At 38.2% G+C, this 25,684-nt stretch overlaps 1 protein-coding gene across 2 annotated transcripts in view; it reads left to right on the forward strand.

The window, feature by feature from the left end:
* The window catches only part of MCM9 (minichromosome maintenance 9 homologous recombination repair factor), a 56,880-nt gene extending 33,095 nt beyond the window's left edge, over positions 1–23,785 (forward strand). The window contains exons 8-15 of one of the 2 annotated variants that reach the window (XR_016464388.1): positions 193–367; positions 2,281–2,483; positions 3,432–3,635; positions 5,054–5,136; positions 9,062–9,207; positions 10,429–15,936; positions 16,741–16,892; positions 22,658–23,785. Coding sequence is in view for 1 of the 2 variants with exons in the window: in XM_031611335.2 (XP_031467195.2) it covers positions 193–367; positions 2,281–2,483; positions 3,432–3,635; positions 5,054–5,136; positions 9,062–9,207; positions 10,429–11,965 (2,348 nt within the window). In the remaining variant the exon portion in view is untranslated. Of the gene's footprint in view, positions 1–192; positions 368–2,280; positions 2,484–3,431; positions 3,636–5,053; positions 5,137–9,061; positions 9,208–10,428; positions 16,168–16,740; positions 16,893–22,657 lie in introns of those variants that run through there. The other variant, XM_031611335.2, reaches the window with a different exon arrangement.
* The last annotated feature ends 1,899 nt before the right edge of the window (positions 23,786–25,684 follow it).

Here is a 25,684-nt window from a genome sequence, read left to right on the forward strand (position 1 = left end):
AACCTGCTTAACACTGGTGGGATTTTTTACCAGCAAGTGTAAATGAGATGCATGGTAGTGGTATGTGGTGGAGTTAGCCTGCTGTTTCTCCTTCTGTCTGTGGCACAGGCCAGCGTGCCGTGTTCCATTCTTTCTCTCAAGTTCGCTCCTGTAATCTGAGAAAAAAACTGACTGGAATAATTGATTCTTCAGGTTTGACAGTGACTGCTGTGAAGGACTTTGGGGAGTGGAACTTGGAAGCTGGAGCGCTGGTGCTTGCAGATGGAGGCCTTTGTTGCATTGATGAGTTCAACAGCATCAAAGAACATGACAGAACCAGTATCCATGAAGCAATGGAGCAACAAACCATCAGTGTAGCAAAAGCAGGGTAAGTGGCATGTTAACATATGTGACAAAATAACATTTATCTTATACTTACAAGTTGAAGAGATTAGTCATGCTAATAAATTACAGCTGTTTTCTTTGTTGCACTGCATAGTTTTGTTCTCAGCGATATTGGTCAACAAGGTGAACCGACATTTCATAGACATACCTTGTTCACTTATCATAGAATCATATCATAGAATGGCCTGGGTTGGAAGAGACCTCAAGGATCATCAGGCTCCAACATCCCTGCCATAGGCAGGGCCGCCAGTGTCCATATCTAATACTAGGTCAGGCTGCCCAGGGCCCCAAACTTCTGGGTTTCCAGTCTGCTGCTGCGCTTAGACAAGGACTTTTTCCTAAAAAAGGTGTTCTTGTCATTTTGTGGGAGCTATCATAATAATTGTATGTGAAATGAGGAACCTAGTGAAATTAGTATTGGAACTCATAAAGCAGGAGTTCATTTCTCCAATATCTAGTAATACTTGATTTCCAGACTGCTCCAGCTTGTATGTTGGGCAAGGCATGAATATAAATTCCTACTCACCTTCATGTCCTCTCTTTTTAAACCAATATCTATTCAAATCTGCTGCTTCTTACTCTGCCAGTTTGATCTCTCAGCTCAGACCTCTGTCTCTCAGCTATGAGCAGCTCATGTCCAGGCCCCGATCATCCCCTGGCTGATGTTACTGAAGTCTCTGCAACTCAGAAGGCACCATCCTTTCCACATCCATCCTTGTTCCCATCCACTTTGCTCTTGCTCCCGTCACATTTTCTTGTCTCCTCTAGTTGATCATATCCTTTCTTTTTCTGGGCATCTGCACTGAGTCCTTCTCCAGCCTCTTGTGCTCTTGCCATTTTTTCCACTTTACAACTCCCCTCCTCTTCCCCTCCTGTCTGTTGCATTCTCTTTTGGGATTTTGCTAAACATTTGCTGTTGCCTGTATGACATCTAATGCATCACCTTTTCCTTATGTTATATACTGTGTTATACTGTGCTGTGTATTGAAAGTATGCATGAATTTGCTCAGTTTATGCATTCTTAAAAATGCATTCACTCATGCTTTTTACCCAAACCAATTCTGATGCAGCCCCTGTAAAAATAGTAGGCAGAGAACAAATAGATCATCTTTCCCTCATCTGAGGAAGTGTGAGCCTTTTTGCCAGCAGTGCAGATGGGGACAAATGGTTGGAAACGATGCAATATTTCTGCGTGATAAGATAGTGATGTATTTTAGTCGGGTTCCTTGTTGCAGTTGTTTGAGTTTTGAAGACCTCAAACCACAACTTTACCTTTTACCTTTAAAATTCTAGCTTGGTGTCAAATCAAAGTTAGAATAACTGCTGCCTTAACTGAAACAGTTACATTGCCCCACATTTAACAACACAGATTAGGTTAGTATTGTTAAGAGAGAAAAATCTCAATTACCCTGGAAATAGAGTTGATATGGCTGACATCACTGTTTGACTGGGTTAATATCCAAAATGTGATCACAGACAGGAATAAAACATAAGCTCCATTTTATTTTGCTTTCTTAAAATGTGAATTCAGACAAAATTTACCTTTAATTGTGAAAAAAAAAATACTGTAGGAATCCACAAAGTAACATTTGTTTCTGAAAAGCTATGTTAGCTTTAATCAGCTAAGGATCTAGCTGTATATAAAGATGACTTGTGGGAATATCGCCTAGTTACTTTTGGTGTGCTGAGTACAGTCTTTAGTTGCTGTTCTCTGACTGAGAAAGCTTTGTATGTAATACTCATTACTACAATAATTATATGTATTGTTTAGCTCTTAACACTCTCTGAAGGTAAGATGTGCTCTTTATAACATAAAAACATGGTATTTGTTCCTAACACTTTGGAATCATTTACCCTTCCCAGCTTAATTCAGCTGTTCATCATACTTCTCTCTAGCTTGGTATGTAAGCTTAATACAAGGACAACCATACTGGCAGCAACAAACCCCAAAGGCCATTATGACCCTACTGAGTCTGTCTCTGTCAACATAGCTCTTGGCAGTCCCCTGCTGAGCAGATTTGACCTGGTCTTAGTGTTATTAGATACAAAGAATGAGGAATGGGACCGCATAATTTCATCTTTCATCTTGCAAAATAAAGGTAAGAGCAGTCTTTTTTAGTTTATTTTTTTTCCCCCACCTTTCATTTTAGTATTTTATTGTTCAGCATTTTGCATGAATCGGTGTTCACATGTTTGCTGTGGTATTTGCCTATGATGGCAGTTGTCTTTCTAGTAGGAATAAGATAGAGATCACTGATTGATTAATTAATAGAGGTGATCTGTGAGCAGCATACCCTTACCTTTATTCTGTGATCAGACCATCAGCCCAGCTCAGTAAGTGGGTGGTTTCCCTCTTGGCCTTATTACTTGATGTGCAGATCCTACACACGATACTATTTTACATGCTGTGAGTGGGAAACTTAATTCAGACAGAACAAATCTGAGCTGTGCGTGCTACAGGACTCATGGAGTGCTTAAACAGTGTGCTAAAGCTGCGTGCTGTGAAATTAGGAAGGGAAGTGTGATTCGATTTTAACCAGCCCCTCATCTGCTTTAGGAGCATGACTTTGATCCCCATTAGAGATCAAGTGATTAGAGGAACTCCTTCAGGTAGCTCATGTTGTTTTCTTCCCTTCCCAAAATGTATCCCTGCAGAAAATGTTCAGAAAATGGCAGGTAGTCTTTGGCTTCTTTGGAGCTGGTAAAATAGCCAGAGGAAGTACAGCAGTCACGTGGCACTTTACATTTTACACGGTACAGGAGTGCTTAATAACAACCATACCATCTGGTGGGCAGTGAGCCTGACAGCACTGCTGTTGAAATTACTGCAGGCTTTGCTGTGGATTGTGTTAGGGGAGGGATTGGGTGGTATGTAACATTCCACACTGGAATTTAACGAAGTCCTCAAGGACTAATGTGCAGGCACTCCAATACGCCCCAGAAATACAGTAAGATGTCCTTTATGTTCACCCACCTAATTAACAGTAATTCTTAGGAAAGGGCTTCATGTCTGTCGTACGTTTACTGATGAAGCAGTTGTTACACAGGTTGCCCTAGCAAATCAGAAAAGCTCTGGAGCATGGAAAAGATGAAAACCTACTTCTGCCTTATAAAAAGGATACAGCCAAAGTTGTCTGATGAGAGCAACCTGATCCTTGTACGCTATTATCAAATGCAGCGTCAGAGCGACTGCAGGAACGCTGCCCGAACTACCATTCGCTTGTTGGAGAGTTTGATACGCCTTGCAGAAGGTAAGGCTGGGACAATTTTATTTTTAGGCTGCCAATTAACCTTTATAAAATGAATAGATTGGAACTTTAATTATAGCCAGTGAGCGGAGTAGCAGCTTTTCTGCAGAGATACAGATAGATGAACCTTGTATTACTTCATGATCTAAAGAGATTTGGAGATTTTGAATGTAGGAAAAAGTGTTGTATTTGGATGATCAAAATCAATTTTAATTTCACTGTTCTCACAGCCATAATAAAAACTAAAGCCATTGGAAGCAATTATATTAGAGAAAAAAGTCTCCAAAGATATGTGTCGTTATGAAAAGCAGATCTGAGGACTTACTTTACTTAGTTTGAGTCCTGGGTTGCCGTTCTACTCTGCCTGAGGAAAGGTGTCAATTATTGGGAATTGTCCTAAAATTAATAGAACATCAACACTTTTTTGTTTCCTTCAATATCAGTAATCAAGTCTGTATTTTGCAGTAGGGACTACAACATTTCCAACTGTAAATTCAAGTTTTATTTCATTTACAAGAACAAAAACAAAGGAAGCATAGGTCTCTATCTTAATATGATTTCATTTTCTAAAATGTCATATTGAGTATTTTCAAGGTGAATTTAAAAGAATGTACTGTATTTTTGTATAAAGCATCATAAATGGTCTTCATGCTTTTATATGCCAGTGAGCTGTGTAGTACTTTCTACATCAGATGCTTATACTTTGGTCTCAGTTTTCAGGGGAAATTATTTAGTTGAAATAAATTCTTAAGATTCTTTAAATATAATTTTTTAAGATTCACATGTTATTTATGTGTTTAAGGTTTCTTCCATTCTTATGTGCCTCATATTTGGGACTTCTAGTAGGACTTTGTTCTCTCTCAAAGTACTATATAGATGGTATTAATTAAACTTTCTCATGCTGAGTAAGAATCATGTTTCCACAGCCAATTAGGATAGCTTCATGTAGAAAATTATTTTCATTTGCATTATATCCACTTGCAAAAATCAGTTTTGTTTTGCTGTCTTATAAAAGGAAAACAAGAAAAAATAAAGCTATGTAGAGAAAAGCATGTTTTAGAACAGTTAGAAGAAATTACATCTTTTCTGACAAATAATAAATTATATCACATTCTTTGTTGCCATATTTACCATCTTACGTCAACTACAGCATTTTGAGCATTGTTATTCAAACTGTCCTGTTACTGTAATTCAGAAGGACATTACATTCTTTATTTGTAAAACTGTCTTGCAATTCCTATTGGAATTGACACCAAAATCAAAAGGACCATAGTGATGTTTAAGTTAGATCCATACACAAGTGTTTGAAGAGCTAAAGAGGTTTGAAGAAATATCATCTCCCTTGTAGTACAAAAATTGCTTTTTAACTTTTAATGTACTTTCACTCATATTCACTTTCAGTTCCCATTTGTTTTTGCTAGCACATGCCCGCTTGATGTTTAGGGATACAGTGACATTGGAAGATGCTGTAACTGTGGTATCGGTGATGGAATCTTCTATGCAGGTAAGATTTCTTGCAGACATTGTAATTGCGGTAATACCACATTAATGGATTTATCATGTAGATGTATGCCAACTCCTTTAATCTCTTTGGAGAAGATTTCATGGTATCATGGAAAACAGATGATCAGAGACCTTGACAATTAATTTTTAGTCCATCTTGATGACAAAAATCCTTAAACACAGGTTATAATGGAAACTCTGGATGAAGTGGATTTTGTTATGCCTAAATAACATTACAATATGCTGCATTTTAAAGCCCGTTTGAACCAAAAATTATTACATCGCTTGTTTTAATAATCTCTGATGAATTTTTCTTACGTGTCATTACCTTGTTGCTCATGAACTAGGTATGAGAGAACCTATCAATTGTTTTGAGAAAGTTTCTATTGGTTGCCAAGATCAACACTTTGCATTGCCATTAAAGTATTTTAAAACATGCTGTTGGTGATACTGAAACTCACAGAACTTTTAGGAAAAGAATTTTTCTCTGAGAAATCTTAAAAGTTCAGTATGTTGGTTGCCATACACTGAAAATTGTGTTGTCTAGTTATCAAATGGATTTGTGTAATATTTCTAAGTTAAAAAAAAAAAGTAAAAATAGGCATTGAAAGAATGTGGAAGGCTACATTGTAATTTACTGGAACATCATTGGGATATTGAATGTAAGGAAAAGAGACAGATTTAGAGAAGAAAATAGGAATATGAATCTGGTAAAAATGAATCCATTTTTAAATGGAAATTTGGGAAATATTTTTACTTCTAAAATATATTTAGAACAGACAGTATTCCTTCAGATAGAAAATTTTAAAGAGAAATAAAGCTTAATGCTTTGGAGTAGAAAATAAGTTACCATAAATAGATTATCCTGTATTTTGCACATGGGGGTGTTTTGCACTTCTGAATTATTTGGTTTGGATTCTTTCAGAGATAGGGTACTCTACTGCACAGATCACTGGTCCAAACTGGCATCCTGTATTTCTGTATAGATTGATTTGAATAGGTCAAAATTAAAGCAATTTTATATAACATCCATTAGCTCAAATATGTTAAAGACTTTTGCAGAAGTGGATATGGACCTTTTATGAAATAGAGTACATCCAGGTAGATGTACAAAGTCACATACGGTGGGTAGGCACTTACAATCCCCCTTTCATTGAAGTTTGAGAGATTAATTGCAGTTTGTGGCACAGTGCAGTTTTGCATGTGGAATTTGTCTTTAAAAAATACTGCAAGGTCTGACCTTATTAAGTTGCAGAAGATTATTTCTTTGTCTGCTGCAGTTCATTTTGCACTCTTTGAGAAGAGCTCAGCTTTTCAATGACAGTACTGCATCTGAGTCAAAATAATCTGTAACACTATATCCAATTGAAAGAGCAGAAGATACTGTGTAAGTGTTCCTAACTGTAAATAAAACTGTAATTACTTGTATTGGAATTTGCAGGGACACTGATTTTGCATCAGAATGATTTTGAGATACAAGAAACCTGAAATACTCAGATTTTTTTTTTCATGACAGATCAAAAAGTGGAGACTAATTGAATGTATATTGCCATCTGTATATCTGTATGTCGTCAACACTAATAAATGTAGGAAAAAAAGGTACTACTTTAACAATCAGCCACTTTGTCATATTTCTGAAACTATTTTTAAAGGAAGTGATTTCTTTGATTTCTTAAAATCTAAATAAAAGCAACATGCAGTGGTTTCTTATCACTGAATTTTTAAAAAATGGAAATGACATTGTTGTTTTTATGTGTAGATACATCCTATGTTTCCTGCCTAATTGTAGAATAAGGTTGGAAATGCAGAAGCACCAGTGTCATTCTTGAAGGACTGGCTGCCACCTTTCAGTTCAACTTTCAGCTTAGCAAATTTTATTTAAATGTCTTCTTTCTAGCTTCTACAAAAAGACATATTCTTACCAGTGTAAAATCAAAGTTCACAGTTCTCAGGGAAGTATTTGGATATTTCATGTGAACCTACTTGAGAAGGAGTACTATCCTATTTTCATCACTACTCCAGGTCATTGAGGCTTTTTGTTTGTCTCTTTGTTTTAGCCTCTGTTTATCTTTGTTTTTCTCAGGGAGAGCAGGATGTAGTTGTACCCACTGGGCATATGCTTTGAAATACATAATCATATGTTCCTTTTTTTTTTCCCCACTGGATTCTTACATTGCAGATTGACAGTACTCAAGCTAAAAGCAATTACTCCTTGTAAATATTTTGCTCGGTGTTTTATTACTTACTGTTCAAACACTTTCTACATATAGAATTCTATTTTTTTCGTGTGCTTTTCTGTGGAATTCATTTCCAATGAATTTCAGAAGTAGTAATTTATATTCATTATAAAGTGACAGGATGGTACTGCTCCTGTTCCGTAATCTGGAGCTGATGTATGCAAGATCCAGAAGAAATTATCCACTAAAGCATGTCCCATGAAAAATGGTTCAGGCTTAGTTTCAGAGCAGTAGCACTCTTGAGTGTTTGAGCACATTCTCTACTGACAGCAGTTTCCTTCTGTGCACACACCACATCAAGCTCCCAATTAGGAGCTTATTGCCTTTCAAAACCTTTGCTTAGTTGTCTCACTCAGACTCGTAAGAACTGGAAAATAGCACAGAGGTTGAATCTCATTTTCATCAGTAGCTTTTAGCTGTTCTAACCAACAGAGCAAGCTTTCATTTCTATAGCCCCTGCCTCACTGTACAATTCCTGAAACAAATAAGGAAAAACTCTCAATAGAATAGATTTATGGAACAAATAAGTGTTGTACAAAAATCTTTTTCATAACTGCTTTTATGTGGAACAAATTTGTCACATACGTAAGTGATCTGTGAAAAAAACAAGCAATAACTTAAGTGGGATGCATTAATGTTTGCACAGCCAACCTTAGTTTTAATATTGCTTAATATTGGTTTTAGAGGGCTTGAATTAGCCATCTGAGTGATGTTGCTTCAGTATTTTTTTTTAAATGAACTTTAAAAATTACAAAATGGAAAAAAAACTAATTGCCACGAACAGCACCATTCACATGAACCACATTTTCAATAGGGACAGCCTATAGACTCGGAGTCTCTATGTCTGGAGGCTGCCTTTATTGAAAGCTTGAGGGCCATGAGATGCTGTGTATGGCAATTTCTGCTTTTAGAGACTGTCCACTTTTGCTGCTGCTTTCCTGGTGCTTGATAAGCATGTTTGTTGATCAGTTGGATTGAATTTTATAGATTAGTCAGGAATGGTAAATGCTGGCTAATCTGTGGCAAAACAGCTGTGTGGTTTTTGTGGTTTTGTTTGTTTTGTTTTTCCAAAGAGCTGTAGTAGAATATTTTGTGTGGAACAAGTCACTTTGTGCAGATGCTCTGTTCCAAATAAAAGCTACTTCATTTCTCACAAGATTAGAAGTGTGGAATTACTCCTAAATAGTTACATCTATTCAAAAATATTTTTGCAGTTTGATTTCTCTCATGTTGACAAGCTTTAATACCCAGGTCTTTCCATTTAAATAAATAGAAAAACATAGTGAAGAAAATTAGCAGTCAAATCATCTTCCATTATGAAAGTTGCTTACACGATCAGAATTTTTACAAGGTATTTGGAAGCCTACTTTTAATTACTAATGTCTTTTTTTAGTAATGATGTTCTCAAGCCTTAGATGGACATTCTGTTTTTCTATAAAGAAATAAAATCAGCACTCAGGAAGAGTAAACGGCTTGAGTATAAAATTGTTCTATGTGTATGAGCAACCTTGCCTGTCGAGCAGACTTAAAAAGATTATTTGTGTAACTAGAGTTCCTCAGTAAATATTTGTGACGTTAAGCTTTAAAATATCTGAGAGAGAATTTTATATTAAATGGTCTTTGCTGCTTAAATCTGATGCTAAATAATAAAGGGAACTTACTTTTTAAAAATCTTTTCTGATGCCATAGGGAGGTGCACTTCTTGGAGCCATCAATGCCTTACACACCTCATTCCCAGAAAACCCAATGGCACAGTACCGAATGCAGTGTGAACTCATATTGGAGCGACTGGAGCTGCAACATCTTTTGCACAAGGAGCTACAAAGACTTGACAGGTATCTGCAGAGTGACAAAATAATTCCACAGAGAAAAAGAACCGTGTGGGATTCTTCTATTTTTACACACACTTTTTCAGTTTTTTCTCTAGTTTTCAATTCACTGCAATAACCTCTGGAAAGTCTATTTTCTGTTACTAACAGAGAGCCTTTAACTCACTGGGTCTGAAAGGAGAACACTGATTGGTGGGAAGTAAATACAAAGTAAATACAAAAATATTTGTTTAAGTCAAGCTTTAAATAAACTTGTAGTTTCTTGCTGTTAAAGGAATACGAATGATTAATATTATTAAAGCTAAGGGAATAAGAACAGGTGGGAAAACACATTTTTTCATTCAGATGTTTTTCAGACTTCGTTTTGTAATCTATAGTAAGGACATCTTAAGCACAGTGGCAATAAAAAGACATAAAAGTGAGGTATCTCCAATAGGCTTAAAAAAGCTTGTTTTAAGAAACAAGTGTTCATAAAGGATTATTGAAATACAGTGTGGGATGGAAGATCAGACACAAAGGGAGGATCAGGTCTGCAGTTGACCTTTTTGGCAGGGACTTCTGTTATCTTCTTCTCAGGCTCCCTGACGAAGGGGACTTCCCATTGCTTTTGGGTAGTCTGTTCCAGTATTGCTCCATCCTAATACTCGTAAAGGTTTTCTCCATATCTCCCTGAATCCCTTGTACTGCAAATTAAGATGATTTTTTCTTCCACCCTCTTAAGTAGCTTAGAGAATACTTAATGAACGTCCTCTCTACAACAATCCATTCTGTATTAGAAGACTCGTCCAATGTATTTCCCCTAAACCATATTCTGATAAAACAAGCATATATCTTCCAGCACATCTTGGTGAATCAGGTCATTTCTGTAACTGTTCATCAAAATCTTAAGTGTATTCTCTCAGAATAGGTCTATTAGTAAATAACTCAGAACGATTTCTACAAATATATGTCAATATAGTATTTTCTCTCCAATATAATGTTTTCTCTCATATAATAGAAGAACTCTAAATTCTGCCACTTAATGCAGAAGGTGTTGAGAGATCAAAATGAGCTCAGACCGCAACACCAGCTTTTGGAGAGCTGTACATGAAACTGAATTATTCAGATACTTGAACAATAGTTGTAGCTTTTCACCATTCATACATACTAAACATCGCTAGGACAGTAAAGGAAGAAAACTGGAAAAATAACTGACTACTGCTTCTTTTTTTTTTTTTCATTCTGCAGATTACAAAAAGGAAATTCTTGCCAGTTAGAGCCTGAAGAGACAAGTTTCAGTACTACTACAGGATGCTTGAACAAAAATACATTTGAGTCAAAGCAAAAGTCTCAGTCAGAACCTTCAGATCAAGAAAAGATTGACTCCTATCCGCAGCCTCCTTTGCCCAAAAACAATTGTGAAGGAGATAAAAACCCAGAAGCCTTGTGCAACCCAACACCTAGTAATAACATACGTACAAAACGCTTGATTAAACTTAACAAGAGAGGTGATGATGGCAGCCTGGGATGGTTTGACAGCCTGCAAGACAGAAACACTGATGCTGAAGAAACTTTTTGGAAAACATCTCCAGTGCCCAAGACATCTCCAGATAATGTGGCTTTAAAATCCATGTCTAAGTCCTCCTCTTCAGAGGAAAAAAATTCTTCAATCCCAAGGAAAGAAAATGAAATGAGAGGGTCACTAACAACTGTTACTCTGTGTGCTTCTTTGGAGCAGGACAAAGTTTCTGAAATAAGCAGGAAAAGGACTGAGGAACACGAATGTTTTTCTTCAGAGGCAAACATTCAAGACCCAACATCAACAGGAGCCAGTATGCAGGATTCAGTTATTACACAGCGGGTTTCTAAAAACCTGCAGAGGCTGCACACAGAGAAATCACATGGATTCTTTACAAGTACACAGAACTCTGAAGCAAAGGCCCTTCCCTCAGTATTACCTGTGTCTGGCCTGCTGGATCTTTCAAGTGATACAGACTCAATAGTAGGAGATGAAAATAATAGTGCATCTGCAGCAGCAAAACATGCAGTAATTTCCATGAGAAAACGAAGTAAAGGTCAAGCAGGGAAGGAAGCAAAGACAGTATGTTCTCGTGAGCCAGAAATTACTGGCAGTGAAAGTCCTCCAGCAGCTAAACTAGCTAAATTTTCTTTCAGACCAAGGACAAATCTTGATCATTCTTCTGAGAAGAAAAATGCAGAATTTTCCCTTTTTCTAAGTAATACTATTAAACCAGGAGAGCAGCTCCAGGGAGAGCAGCTGCAAAAATATTGCTGCCCACCTGAGAAACGCAAGATGACACTGACTCGTTTAGGAAAAAAGAGTTTGGAAAAGCAATCCATTGGTAATAAAGGAAATGAAGAGCAACTGAGTCAAGCCTTAGGGAAAGAGATGGGAGGAAATGCACTGATGCATTCTGATGTCACACTTGATATGTCACCTCCACTCACTGAAGAAAGAAGGGATGGAGAGGAGAAGCTTGGTGGTCCAAGCGCAGTGAGAGTGTGCTCCAGCACATTAGAAAACCTTTCCAGGTTCTGCTTTGTGTCACGTCCTGACTCAAAATCAGAAACTCCACCAGCTATCAAGATTGACACTAACAGCAAGGAAAGCCACAGCCCATTGCTGAAGGTGCATATGAGCAATCCTAACAAAAGGAAGAGTTTTGCATTGGGAAATGCAAGTAAAGACAGTGTGGTCACCCGAAAATCTCTCTTCTCAATAGCAGAGCTGGATGATGCTACATTAGATTTTGACTGGGATTAAGAGTGCATTTTATGAATGGGATTAAGAGGTTAGGAAAAATCCAAGTTTGTAACGTGTATATTCTCTAAATTACTTAACACATAGCTTTTCTGAATCTACATCCTTCTGTTAATTGTATCAACAGTATCCGTAGGTTACTAAAGCATTTAAAAATAATCTTGGATGCCTTTTGGTACCAGTGAACATACTTTAAGGGCTGTATACTTTACATCAGCCGAAGATTAAGGTTAGGCCTTATGTGGCTTTTCATTTTCTAAACTCTTCCCAAGAATGGTAATGTGGATTGACTGTTCTGAATGATCTGATTTAACCCAAAGACTCTTACATTTCAGATATCCAGAGTACAGCAGCAGTAGCGGCAGAGCAGGTTTAATTGACTGTTGTCCTTTTTTTCATGTAGCATTCGGAACTGTGTGTGATACAGATTGTCCTTTTGAGTGACTGTGCTACTTTGGAAAAATGGTGATGCTAAAGCTATGTCATTATGTTTTGTTTCCTTATATATGTTTGTTTTCAGCATAGCTAGCTATATTCTGATTTATCATCATGCTGTGCTGAATATCCCCGTATTATCAGTATCATGACAACTTTGCTACATCTGGCTACTGTGTTCCTTATCACACTGCTAATGTTGAAGACATGTATCTAGGGCTTATTATTTCTGATTTTTTTTTAATTATTATTTTATTTCAGTTTTAAATACACTGATTCAGATGTTTGTATCTGTATTCTGGGTAATTTTATCAAAACCCAATTCTGTAATAAACAGACAGTTCTTCATGGCAGAGAGAACAAATTTCAGATAACTGGAACTTCTCAGTAATCAGAGTAACTTTAATGCAGGTGTTAAGCCCTGGTGTATTAACTACACATCAGACCTAGCTTCATGGTGAATAGTTAACCTAGCACAACTTAATTTTGCCTCAGAAAATGTTTAATTGACTATTTAAATTATGATTAGTGTTTTACTACATCTGATACGCAGTTTATCTTCTGTGGCATGCTGCATCCTATGTCATTCATTTGTCTGATGGGAAATTAATCTACTAGTGTATTACATGTTTACAGAGAGAGGCAAGCCTTGAATTTCCTTCAGTGACTTGTCAGGTATGTTTCTTCTGTGTTTGAATTCTCCACAGAATATTCTTGTTATTACCTACAAGGTAAACGGAGAATGAAATGGTTGCTTATGGCACAGTAAATCCTTTGAGAGGCTTGCTAGCACAAAGAAGGTCTTATTTTTCTTGATTTGTTTAAAGTTAGCAGTAGCTCCCTTGAAACTAAGTGAATTAAAATAGTGTAAAATTTCAGGAAATGAGGGGGAGTGGTAAGACCCGAGTATTTCAGTGTGATGCAGTGAAATCATGAAAACAGTAATTGCAGTTGGTGACTTACTGCTAGGAGTTTGAGAAAATTACAGAGACATTATTGTCCATACTGATTGTATAGTAGTACTCTGGTGGAAACGAAAGAAGTGGACTTTATCTACCTCTCTCCTAGAGCACAGAGCCACCCAGTGCTCCTTCTTCCCAAAGAGATGGGGTGAAGGTGCTCTGTCATTATGGCTGTATTGCCCTTGAAAACAAAATATTTCCTACAAAATACTGTGTCTATACTGAAACTTGATCAAGAATCCAGGGTCAGAAATCTTGAATCAGAAATCAGAATTCTAATTCTAATGCTATTAACATTAATGACGCTTTCCTCATCTAGAATAATTTGATACATAACATTCTGTTAAGAGTTGCTCCAAAGAACTGTGTGGGAGTTTTGTGGGAGGCTGGTTGACTTTCATCTCTCTGTGCACTGGAAATCAGATCCCTGTTGAAATCAGTAGAATCAAAATGGCACAAAATTGCGTGTATGGTCAGGGTTGGCTTTTTCTTCATGTTCTCCATGCACATGTTGTGTTTGAGAAGGTTTTTCTCTTTATATCCTGCTAATATCAAATCTGTTGCACTGTAAAATCTGCCTGAGGGCCAGGATAACTACATAGTGAATTATGGTAACTGTATTTTTGGAAAAACTGAGATGCTTTGTAATGCAGACAGCTACCTTCCTTACTAATGAAACTTGTATTCTAGAGGTAGAGAAAGCAAGAAGGTAATACTAGTTCACTCCCATTCTTGCTGAGGATGTGAGAACCTAAGACCATTTTTGCACCTCTCTTCAGTAGATTAAAAGTTGACACCTTTGAGCATATCAGAACAAATCTGATAATACCTGAGAGAATTCTGGATCAGTTAAGACATTTTAATTGTTGACAAAGTTAGGCAACCCTGAAAAGATCATGACTGGGCCACTGTGTACCGTCTAGGTGTGTTTTAGGTATCTAAATGAAAAAATCCTGGAGAATTTAGGCGTACTGAATCCTATCATTCTTTACAGTATTTTAATGGTTATCCATTTGTGAGGGCAGTATTAAATCAGTAAAGAGAGAATTGTCTCTTGAATTAATTAGTGTATTAGTTTATAAAATGGAACTGTTTATTTATTGAGCTGAGTTTTTGAGATCTGAGAAATTTGCTTCTCCATTAGTGTGACATGAGAAATTGGAAAAGCAAGCCAAAATGAATCAAGAATGGGTAGTGCAAACTCCAGTGTTTCTGAGGTCACTGTTTTTTAATACCACTTTGACATCTGTGCTTTCCAGTTAGAAGCAAAGAGGAGGTGCAGGTACATTATAGTCAGCTTTCAGAGAGGTCCGCCTTGTCTCCCTTAGCAGTTATTTCCAGACCTTTGCTGTGGTCTTTACCTGGCTTTTCCATACCTTTATTTTTTTAAATCTTTTTAATGATGTTTTTAAGTTCATCTTCACTCTGTTTTCAAGTATTGATTGCTTCACTTGCAGAGGAGTCTTAGCATGCTGTACATACAACATTCTGCTGTTTGTCACCCAGCTATTGTAGGCATCACTGGAAAGATGTTGCCTAAGGCAAACAGTGCAGTCCACAGATGTTTATGTGAAGGCAGTACAAGAGACAGCATCTGTTTTTCAATCCACTTTTATTACAATGATTTTGACTTCTCTAACTTAAACTGTTACACTATTAAATTACATTTAATGGTCAGTTTAAATCCTTCAGTATTACCTGAAATGCAGGCAGCAGGGGATGTGGTATTTAACATTCAGGATCTTACAGCACTTGCAAGTAGAAAGTTGTGGTTCATGACCAGCCTGGCTTTGCTGGAGATGGTTGGTAATGCTGTACCAGACACAGACTGTGATTGCTGCTGCTTCCATTCCCCTGCCCCTGGACACCTGCCACTTGTAGCTTCCTCCTCACCTCACCCCCTTCTTTCCAGGCCCTCACCGCTGCTGTTTTCTGCAGTTCAGGACTGCTGTCACTGCCTCGTCAAGCAATGTCAGTGGAGTCCTTTTGGTACTCCCATGGGAATTACAACCCTTGTTATTTAAAGCAATTCTGGGGCTGATACTCAGTTCTTAAGCTCACAGAAAACAACCTGTATTAGGAATCACTTGCCATGTAAACATCTTTAAAAATAGCCTTGAATTCCTTCCCAGCATCATGAAAATATTAGATACGACACAAAAAAAATGTGGCAGAAGACAAACAAAAAAAGATTGTATGTGCCATGGGTATCAGCTACTCTGCTCACACATTCTTACACTGCCAGCTAGTTTTATTCCTGTTCATGTGCTGCTTTTAGTTCTAAATAATTAGTAAGCAGAAAAAAAAATACCCTACATGGCTGAGTTTGCTCGTTGCTCGTGTTAATCTCAGGACAGTTATTTGAGTGTCATGGTTGTCGTCAGATATGTACATTATTGTGTTACTTATCATAATGTGATGTGCACCAGAATTATATAGTGAACTAAAGCCAAAGGCAAAGCAAAGTCAACCTAAGCAGAACTGAAACTTCTAATTAATGGATTCAACTTGAACAGATCTCCCAAGTGAAGACATGTAACACCACAGAGGGAATGTATTCATTGATGGGAAGATGAGGTAAGCAGGGTATTAAGTGTTCAGTATTTCACGTGAATGAGGCAATAGCTTCATTAATAATGAATGCTAATTATGTCATCTCCCTCTGATATCTGATATTCTCTGGCTTATCAATGCTTTCCTTCCTGCTAGGCAGGAGAATGTTAATAGTTCCAAGGACTAACATTGTCCTTTACCGAGTAAAGAGCATGACTATTTTAGAAAAGACTGTGAAAATATATCTAGCAGGTTTGATTCTTCTGAAAAAGTGTGCATATTTACCACTGCAAACAATTATTCACAGAATAAATACAGTAATATGTGCATAACATATATGCATTGCATAATCATGTAAATATTGTACAAATAAAATATATTTCCACAGTGCAGCTTAGGAAAAGATAAATTTGGAGGTAGTCAAATTTTAACCAGCAACATTTCTTAATTCCAATTCAATAGTCATGAGAGAGCTACAACTGGGTTATGTGAAAAGGGAAACTTTGTTTGAACAAATCCCCAACAGGAAAGCTCCTACAGCAAATCTAAGTGACTGACTGCTCAGAAGGAGTTTGTCATGTTCTGACTATCAGCAAGTAGGTCCCAGATCAGCCTGCTGCTACTGTCAGCATAATAACTCCACACTTAACAGCAGTTGAAAGCATGTTGTCAGGAGTGGTGGAAGCTGCAAATTCCCAGATATGATTGTCTTCCACATTCAGTGGCATTCATGTGTTGCTCATTTTCACTGCTAGACATTAGGTAAGTGTACCACTAATTTCCAGAAGTGCCATTTGCCTTTTCCTATCTCCATTTTCTATCCTTCAGTCTCAAGGCACCAACTTCCACAAACCGATGCTCATCTGTCAAAACAAAATCACACAGGATGGAAGCAACATCTTCATCGTGAGAGAAATGAGTCAGCTCTCGAAGCAGCTGCATGTGTGGTTCTGATTCTAGCCTGGCTCCATTCTCTGGAGGTAAGGATCTAGACCAGGGGAGCAAGCAGCTTCACATCCACTGTATACTTAAAGGATGGCAGCTTTACTCTATTCATCTCTAGTGGAGGTGTAAGAATGCCTGGCTTTGTGTGTGGAGGTGTGAATGGTGTCCATGCACTAGAGTGATATTTTAAGAGACTCTTTCAGAGCACAAATTGACCTCAGCTGTTAGGAGGGCTACGCCCCACTGAGAGCTCCAAAATTCAATTGAGAGAGTGTTGAGTGGTGGGAGGAATTGGGGTAGTAGGCATTTATACATTGGTGTAAGTACTGACTGATGTGCTTCAGCAGAGCTGGTGGATCTGGATCAGCATTGTATTGCTCAAAACGGTTGTGCGTGGGTCCTCTGCACTGTGGATCACAGTGGTACGGTGTTATTGCCACTCCTTTATCAAATCCCAAGTGCTGTACTGATGTAAGCAGTCTCTGCTTTCATTCTGAGCAATACCTACAGATAACGATGCCAACGGAAAAACTCAGAAATGTGAAACAAGAAGGCTAAACGATGAAGATAAAATGTTTTTTGAAAGCTTTGCACCAGAGGAAACACTGAGAGCCATCTAGTCTACTATTTTAGCCAGGAGTAGGAAAACTATACCTAAGCTTTGACAAGTTAATGTTTTTAAGAGGAAAAATAAGTTGTGGTATCTGGTTTACAATTTCGGAATATTTATAGTTGACTGTTCCACTCTATAGCTAGCCATTAACGTTACTAATCAGTCTTTTCCTTGTTTAAATAAATGGCAAAGACATGAGCCAAAATCATTTTAAATAAACTACAAAACATTAGGAAGACTGAAAAGTTTCAAATCACCCCTTTTGGGTCATTGCAGTTTCTGCAAGAACTGTAAAGATCATTCCCAATGAATTTAGCATGATGACCTTCACTAGGTTCAGTTCAGCAGCATGTGGCTCCAAGTCCCTTATCCAGTTTTCAGTACTCTGGGCTTCTGCAAGAAGCCTTTTATTCCAGCAAACTGGAATTAGAAATGCCATTCTCAGTGAACACAGAGAAAATACTAGAGATTTTGTTTTTTTCTGTTTGTTTGGTTTGGTTTGGTTGTTTTGTTTTTTTGTGTTGTTTTTTTTTTTTTTTTTTTTTTGGGGGGGGGGGGGGGAAGGGGTTGGGAGTTGTTTTTTTTGTTTTTTTTGTTTTTTTTGTTTTTTTTTTTTTTTTTTTTACTATTTCAGTGGTTTAAAAAAATGTGAATTACATTGTTCACATGTTGAAAAGTTCCATCTCTGATCACCCCTAAGAGGTGCTGTGATCTTTTATGCTTTTGCTTGGAGTGATATTGTTCTGTTAAATGCTAGCTTTATTTAATCAGCCATTCCTGTAATTTCATGGTGGGTCTCCCATCAGCATTTCATTAGCCTCATTGAGGGGTGTACACCATTGTTGGAGTTTTTCATAGGCAATTTCTCATGTCCAGAATTCATGTTGATTGGATTTTTTTGCAGCTTAACTTGAAGAAGGTGATAGCTACACGGAATGAGGTAGAAAAGTTCCAGCATCTGTTTTCAGATGCCCCTAATCTATTCAGAAGACATTTGAGCAGTATGAAAATTTACATTTTAAAGCCAAAGCTATTTGTAAATTAACTATAAAACAGTTGGAATAGAAAACTTTAACTTTTGCAGGATAGAATGAATTCTCTTTGATGGTTATGTAGATGAAACAGAACTTGCACAATACCTTGGACATGCACTGTTTCCTGTGCATGATTGTATTCTCTCATTTGTTCAGCTGCTTTTTAGCTTTCACTGAAATCCCTGTGTTTGCATGGTGTGGTGTGTTGAACCTGCCTGCAGGCTTTGGATGGCAAACTCACTTCCATAGTGTCATTTACATACAGGGGAGTAGAAGGAAAATACTTTGAGTAAAAATGAGGGAAGTTCTAGGCCATGTAACATGCAGAATGTATGAAGAATGAGTATGAAGACCTATTCCTAGTTTCATAGTGTTATGTGCTTGAGCAATTTTGCACAGCGTTCTCAGTGTCTACTTCATGTGTATTTTGTTTATACCGAGTACAGCAGACCAACACATATTAGAGTAGTGATATTAGTGGATATCAGTGATCGATGGATGCATGGGGCAATAAGGGGATGTGTTTCTAGTGAACATTCCTCAGCAGGCACCATGCAAGCCCAGTAAACTAGACTTAGCAGAAGCCTTTTCTCCCCTGTTTAAGAGAATGTCAGTTTGTTTTCCAGTGTAATATCAGTTATCCCAGCTAGATGCCTTTATAAGCCATGCGTTGGTATTTCTCATTGTTTAAGTGCTAATCAGCAGGTGGGGAGAGGGAAAGCACTTTGGAGTGAAAGTTGATGCAGAACCAGCAGAGGGAGCTCCAAAGTCTAAATTCTTTGCTTTGCAGAGCGCGATGTCTTTGGGAGGCAGCTATTGTTCAGTACTTGGTCGCTGAACCCCACGGCTCCTGCACGGCCCCGGGAATCACAACAGCAAAACGATGTCACATTTCTTTGGGTAGAAGTAGTTTTCTGGCATGCTCATTATATAATTTAAAAGGTCTTTGTTATACTACTGGTTACCAAAGAACTAATTCTGGTATAATAGTAAGATCTTCTAGTTAGAAAATAATATGCTAAGATTTTCATATTATATTGTACATCTGCACTATGGCCCTTATTGCCTACAACCATTGCACTTAACAAAGAAAAGACAGTGAAGAGCCAAAATGCAACATTAACTGGCCTTTTTCAAACTAAGGCACACGATACCTCAATAAGGTGCCTTGGCTAGTGTCAACACATGCTCTATTAATTTTAGAATTAGTTCTAATATGATTAGGCTGCACCTCAATTACTGTAATCAGCTTTGGGCCCTTCACTACCAGGGGGATGTTGAGTTGCTCAACCATGTGCAGAGAAGAGCAATGCAGCTGGTGAAAGGACTCAAAAATAAGTGTTAGGAGGAGCGACTGAGGGAATGGGGGTCGTTTAGTCCAGAGAAGAGGCTGAGGGGTGACTTTATCGTGCTCTGAAACTGCCTGAGAGGTTGCAGTAGGAAGGATGTCGGTCTCTTTTCCCAGGTAACAAATAGTAGGTCACAAGAAACAGCCTCAAGGCGTGGACATGGAACTAAGGGACATGGATTAGTGATTGGATGCTGTAGATCAGGTTGACTTGGTGATCTGAAAATTCTTTTCCAACCTAGATGATTCTGTGAGTCTCTGATTCTATGATGGGTGCTAGAACTTGAAGGGACACAAAACCTGGATGCAGTTATGGAGTGCTTTCCTCATGAGCAGGTCAGCATTGAACAAATCTAATCCTCCCTGGCATGGACTCAGACTCAGACCCTTTTGGCACTGCACTGTGCTCAGCTCAGGGGAAGAATTTGTCCTGGCAAGGACAAATGTTACTGGAAAATATTGTCAAAATCCCAGATTGAAAACCACAACATGGTCATGGAATGAGCCTGTTGGTGTCCTTCCAGATCACTTCTCTGAAAGTAATCATAGACTGTTTCTGCCTTTAATTCTTTCCTTTAGCAAAAGGAGCTGCAGGGAAATTAGCACAGTGTATAATTGGGGCAGCTGCACAAATGCAAGATTATTGTCAGCACTGTCCAAAACAGGATGTCTTTGGGACCTCTCAGCTTTTCTTCAATATTCTTTAGTGTAAGCATTAAACTGATTGACATTATCTTAATTGGAAGAAAACCAGGTTTGAGCTGAATGCTCCTGAAAACTCTTGCTTCTTCAGTAGTATTGAGAGACTCTCTGTGTGGAAGATATGTTATTCTTATTCTCTCTTAGTGATGGCAATGCACAAATGTTTCAAAACTATAAGCAAACAACTTTGGCCACTCCCATAGCATCAGTGATAAGCTATAGCTACTGAAAAGACCTTATGGAGATTTCAGTCTCTTCAGTTTCCCTATCTTTAGAGTGGCATTGCCAACTCCTCTGTATCATATGCATTTACCTCCAATTTATGGCAAAGGTAACACCCTTCCAAAAGTGGCCACATTTGCATTTCTTTGCTTCTTCTTTATGATGAACTGTCCACGGTTCCTCAGCTTTGTTCTTCTCAGACACTAATTTTAAAAGATGAATTCAAGAGAACATCTTATTGAGTTTATTAAGAAAGTTTAGGGCTTTAATGTAAATGCAGTAGAGCTCCTTTAAAAAAAAAAAAAATCCCAATACAATATTTATTCTTACTTCTAATATGCTACATTTGTATCAGTTAACCTTAAGTAAAAACATTTGGTCAGTGAACCCAAAGGTTCCCAAACTATTGGGACTGGCAGGACTCTTATTCCATTCTCATTTTACCTTTTCATCCAAACTATCACTGTTGGATCCTCTTAGCTGTTGTATCTGAGGAAACTAAGGCAGGCAAACAGTACAAAAACTATCTGGTTCCTATTACTACCACAGAACAGCCAGCCTCCCTAGGCTGAGTGTTTGTGATGCCAAAATGCTAATTAGGTCAGTGTGTCAGTTTAAATTGTGCAGGAGATGAGTATTAAATGTTTACTAAATTTAGGTGTCTGTTTTTGGAACTGGAGCGTCTGTTTTCTAGGATGGAGCAGGAGCAGAGACATTGGGCTTTAAATTAATCAAAACCAGTATAGTGAAATACATGCAGAAAATGAAGTGGCAGTCACACTTATGGTAATTATTGCATTATCTGAATTATTGCATTATTTGAATAATATTTGCCCCAGCCACAGCTGCAGATAGAGATAGTTTTCAAAAAGGGTATTTTGCAAGCATTGAGATCGCATACTCTGGCTGTGGTTTGGTGCAACTGCCTAGATAAATCATCCAAAAAAAAAAAAAAAAAAAAAAGTGGGCAGGAACATTTTGAAAAGTGCACAGTACAAATTTGCAGATCTGAGTTAGGTACCTGCAAGTGTGCTGAATTATGGGGTGTGGGAGCACTTCCTAGGTCCTGGGTCTGGGTGCTTGCTCCAAGGCATTTCATCTTTGTCCTGATCAGGTTTTCACACATGCACCATCCTTCTCATTAGGCTGTGGGCTTACTTCCATGGAAGGAATCTGGATGCCCACCCCAGAAGGCAGCACTGCAAGATTCTGGCAGGAACTCATCTGTGAAATCAGGAGAGCAGGTTTGCTGCAGAGCACACAAGGCCCAGAGCCTAGATACACAAAAGGGGAATTTTAGGTTTTTAGGTTATCAGTATGTGCACAGGGCACCAGCTCACCTTTCTTCCCAAAGACAGAAGAGCCATACGCTTGTTTTGCAGCACAGGGATTAAAGCACTCCCTCACAAAGAGAAATCTTGGTTAATGATATTTGTCCTGAACTGACTCTTATATAATCGCTGACACAACTCTGTAATTTACTGTTTTTGGGAGATGGAAATTTGACACTCAACAATGACATGCTTTCCCAACCTGGTAAGGCTGAAGTGTGGTGAGCCCATTGAGATAAAAGTGACTCCAGTTGGAAACTTTTGGCTCAGAAAATTGTCATTAATTGGTTCATGAACATCCTGGGGTCTGAAAAAGTTTGTGCCTTCACTGTTAGGTCAGGTTGCAGAACGTTCTGATGACAAAGCTGGTGTTTGGGGGAAAGGTCTGAGGAGAACAGAGGAGAGCTTGTGATAAATGCACTAGAAAGGAAAAGTGCCTCAAAGCAGCTAAGTTTAGTTTTAAAGCTTGAACAGAATGATATGCTTTTCCTGCACGAAGTGAGTCAATTTATTTTTTAGTATTAAAAACTCTGTATGTGCTTATTTTTAGATGGCATTGTGTAGCTTACCCTCCCTGCAACAATAAGCACTGGAGACTTGATGTAAAAATAGAACTGGAGTAAAAATAGACGTTTTGCTCTATATGCTCACAGCTTCTTGGAACTGTATGTTTCTTAAAGCATCGGTGTGAGAGTAAACACTGTCAAAATGAAGAGGACAAGGACTGTCTCTGTTTCGTGTAAGTTAATAATCTGCCCAAGGTAAGCTCTGTTATATGTTATTCCAAAACATGTTCCAGACTGTGTAGTTCCTCAAGACTTGCAATCAAACAGAAGCAGTTGAAACATCAACAGCCACCATCATCCTTCCAAATGAACTGTTGTCCTGTTGTTATATACTCTGTCACACTCTCTCTGTATAAGGCTTATTTCTGATAGACAAAAGCTGCTGTCCAAGCAGGCACTCCTTTCTTCCAGGTGTCTACAAAACAGAAAGGGAAATAGTAGTAAGAAGGAAATCGACTTTAATTGTTTTTATCTAATATGGCTACCAGGAACGTACCTCTGAGACATGGCAACAACAGTACCTACCACTGAACTGTGCAATCCCTATTTGCCTCGATTTATCTGTTCGAAATTTGCATAGTTAACAGCATCAGTATAACTTGACAATGAGGCATCCTTACCGCAGCATGGCAGTTCTGATGAGAAAGCAGCTGTCAAGAATCTCCCTCCTCCTTCAACATTATTAAAAAAAGAAAAAAAAAAAAGCCAGAAGCAGGATAATATAAAGCCAAAAGTAGGATAATACAGACCCACAAACCAGCTCAGCAGCCTGGAAACAATGAAGAAATTGTTGGTCAGTAAGCCATCAAACTCCAGGGAGAATAGGTACTGAATAAAAGGAAGAACACTCTTTTCTCTTCTGACCCAGTTTATCTGTTCTGCTCTCCCTGTCAGATCTCTCCCTTCTGTAACATGCTGTATTTAATACTCATACTGTATTTCACTTGCCTTTTATACATAAAGAGGGAGAGAGGATGAGAGGATGAAATTCCTAGGATTGATGGACGTTGATCCCTAACCTCAAATGGTGACATTACCATTCTGTTTATCTTCTGTCAAGTAAAACACCCAGGAAATAAATACTAGTTTCTTTACAGCTGTCCTGGAGGCAACATCCCTATAGCTATTCTTTTTGAACAGAGTAAACTAAATAAAGTTAGATGAATTTATCAGACATGATCTCATATTGAAAGAACTGATGTCACTAAAATAACATTCTAAATCCAAAAGTCTAATGTAATAATTAAAGTGGAATGCGGTCTGTTTAGTGCTGTACTGACTTAAGCCACACTCTTTATTTGCAGCTGCTGCTGGCATAAGGTTAGCCCTGCTGATATGAACAATATTTAGAAGACAGCAGTGAATAATTTCAATGACCAAGATTTATTATATACAGCTTAAGATTTTCAGCAAAGCATTTAAACCTAACAAAAGGAGAACTTGCACTTATGGGACTGAAAGATGAAAAGTAACAAGAAGCTGAAAAGCATCAGACGCTTCTTTTGCCTGTTTAAAAGGTGATTTCTAATGTTCCTTTCTGTGTAGGCTGATGCTGAGGGGGAAGAGAGCTCTCAGAAAAGAATTATCAGATGTGGTTTCACTCTTCCTTTGTCCCTGCAGAGATGCCCTTCTTCTCCGCAGCCTATGATGTTGGGCTGTCTCGCATCCTTTTCTCTTCTGCCCCTTATTCCTCCTCAGTGGCCCCATTCCTCCTCATTTTTCACCTTCTTCAGTGCTGACCTCACAACCTCAATCTCTTATTTTTATAGAGCTCTTTTCACTGGAGTAGCTCAGCTTCCTGAAAGCATGAAAGCACCCCCACACACATTCCAAAGAATGCTCTTTCACTTTTTGCCTCTTCCACTACGAGCTTGCAGCCATTATAGATGAACAGAATGCATACAAATATATATATATAAATGACTCTACGTGCAACTTGTGAATGCTGGATCTGGAACACATCTTTTTTAAACATCTCGGTGAAGGCGTGTGTATGAAGGCTTGCCAGTAAGCTGTGCCAAATATGTTCCTCACTCGCCTGGCTGGGCAGTCATTGTGCTATGAGCAGAACAGCAGATACGCTGGAGAAGCCAAGGGCAGCAGCCTTGCCTGTTTGAAAGAGAAATGCTTGAAGAGGAAGAGCAGAGGTGATAAAAAGTGACAAAAGACTTGCTTGAAGAAGGTGTTTGAAATACTTTATGGTTGTTAGAGAAAGAGATTTCCTTATCCAGCATGCTTCATCCCATTCTTGGGTAGCTGTATGAAACAGCTCCCTGCCGAGCTGCAACCCTTCTGGTGTGCCCCCAGCTCTCTTTGCAACATGTCAGCCTTGCGGGGCACCAAGAACTAAACCAGGCATTTGGGGCATTGCCCAATTACACTTACAGATACATTACCAGATGCAAATTCATCGTAACTGAGTTGGCTCTACTGCACATGTCAGGAGTAATGCAGGATTTGACACCACTCTTAGGGCCTGTTTCTGCAGCAGTATTATTGAGAATGTCCTCTTCCATTTTTAAACAAACAGTAATTCATTAAGTCCCAGTTGATTTTGTAGAGAGAAAAAATGGGAAACGATAAAAAACAAAGGTTCTTCTATAGATACGGATTCTCATATTAAAAAAAAAAAAATAGCAAAAGCAATCCCACTGATAATACAGGCAATCCTCAACCCTCACTTGTGATATTTTCCAGTTGTGGAGCAAGCATTACTGGCTGACATACATTTGCAGAGGAAAAATACTCTTTTTTATCTCTTGCAATAACGTGTGAAATGTGCACTTTATTACTGAAAAGATTGTGGGTTTAGTTTCTTCTGTAGATGAACGTAGGGAAAGTAAATGCATCCAGCAGAGGGAGCTCCAAAATCTCATTTGCTCGTGGGAGTGACGTATGGCACGGCTCAGAAATGATGCTCTCTGGTAGAACGCTGGTTGAGAACAGATAAATCCTTTGATGACTTTCATTCCCTTCTGTTAGGAATTCCTGTCTTTCATGTCTCACAATCC

The sequence above is a fragment of the Phasianus colchicus genome, chromosome 2, assembly GCF_987193195.1.
Source record: "Phasianus colchicus chromosome 2, bPhaCol1.hap1.1, whole genome shotgun sequence".
NCBI classification, from domain to species: Eukaryota; Metazoa; Chordata; class Aves; order Galliformes; family Phasianidae; genus Phasianus; species Phasianus colchicus.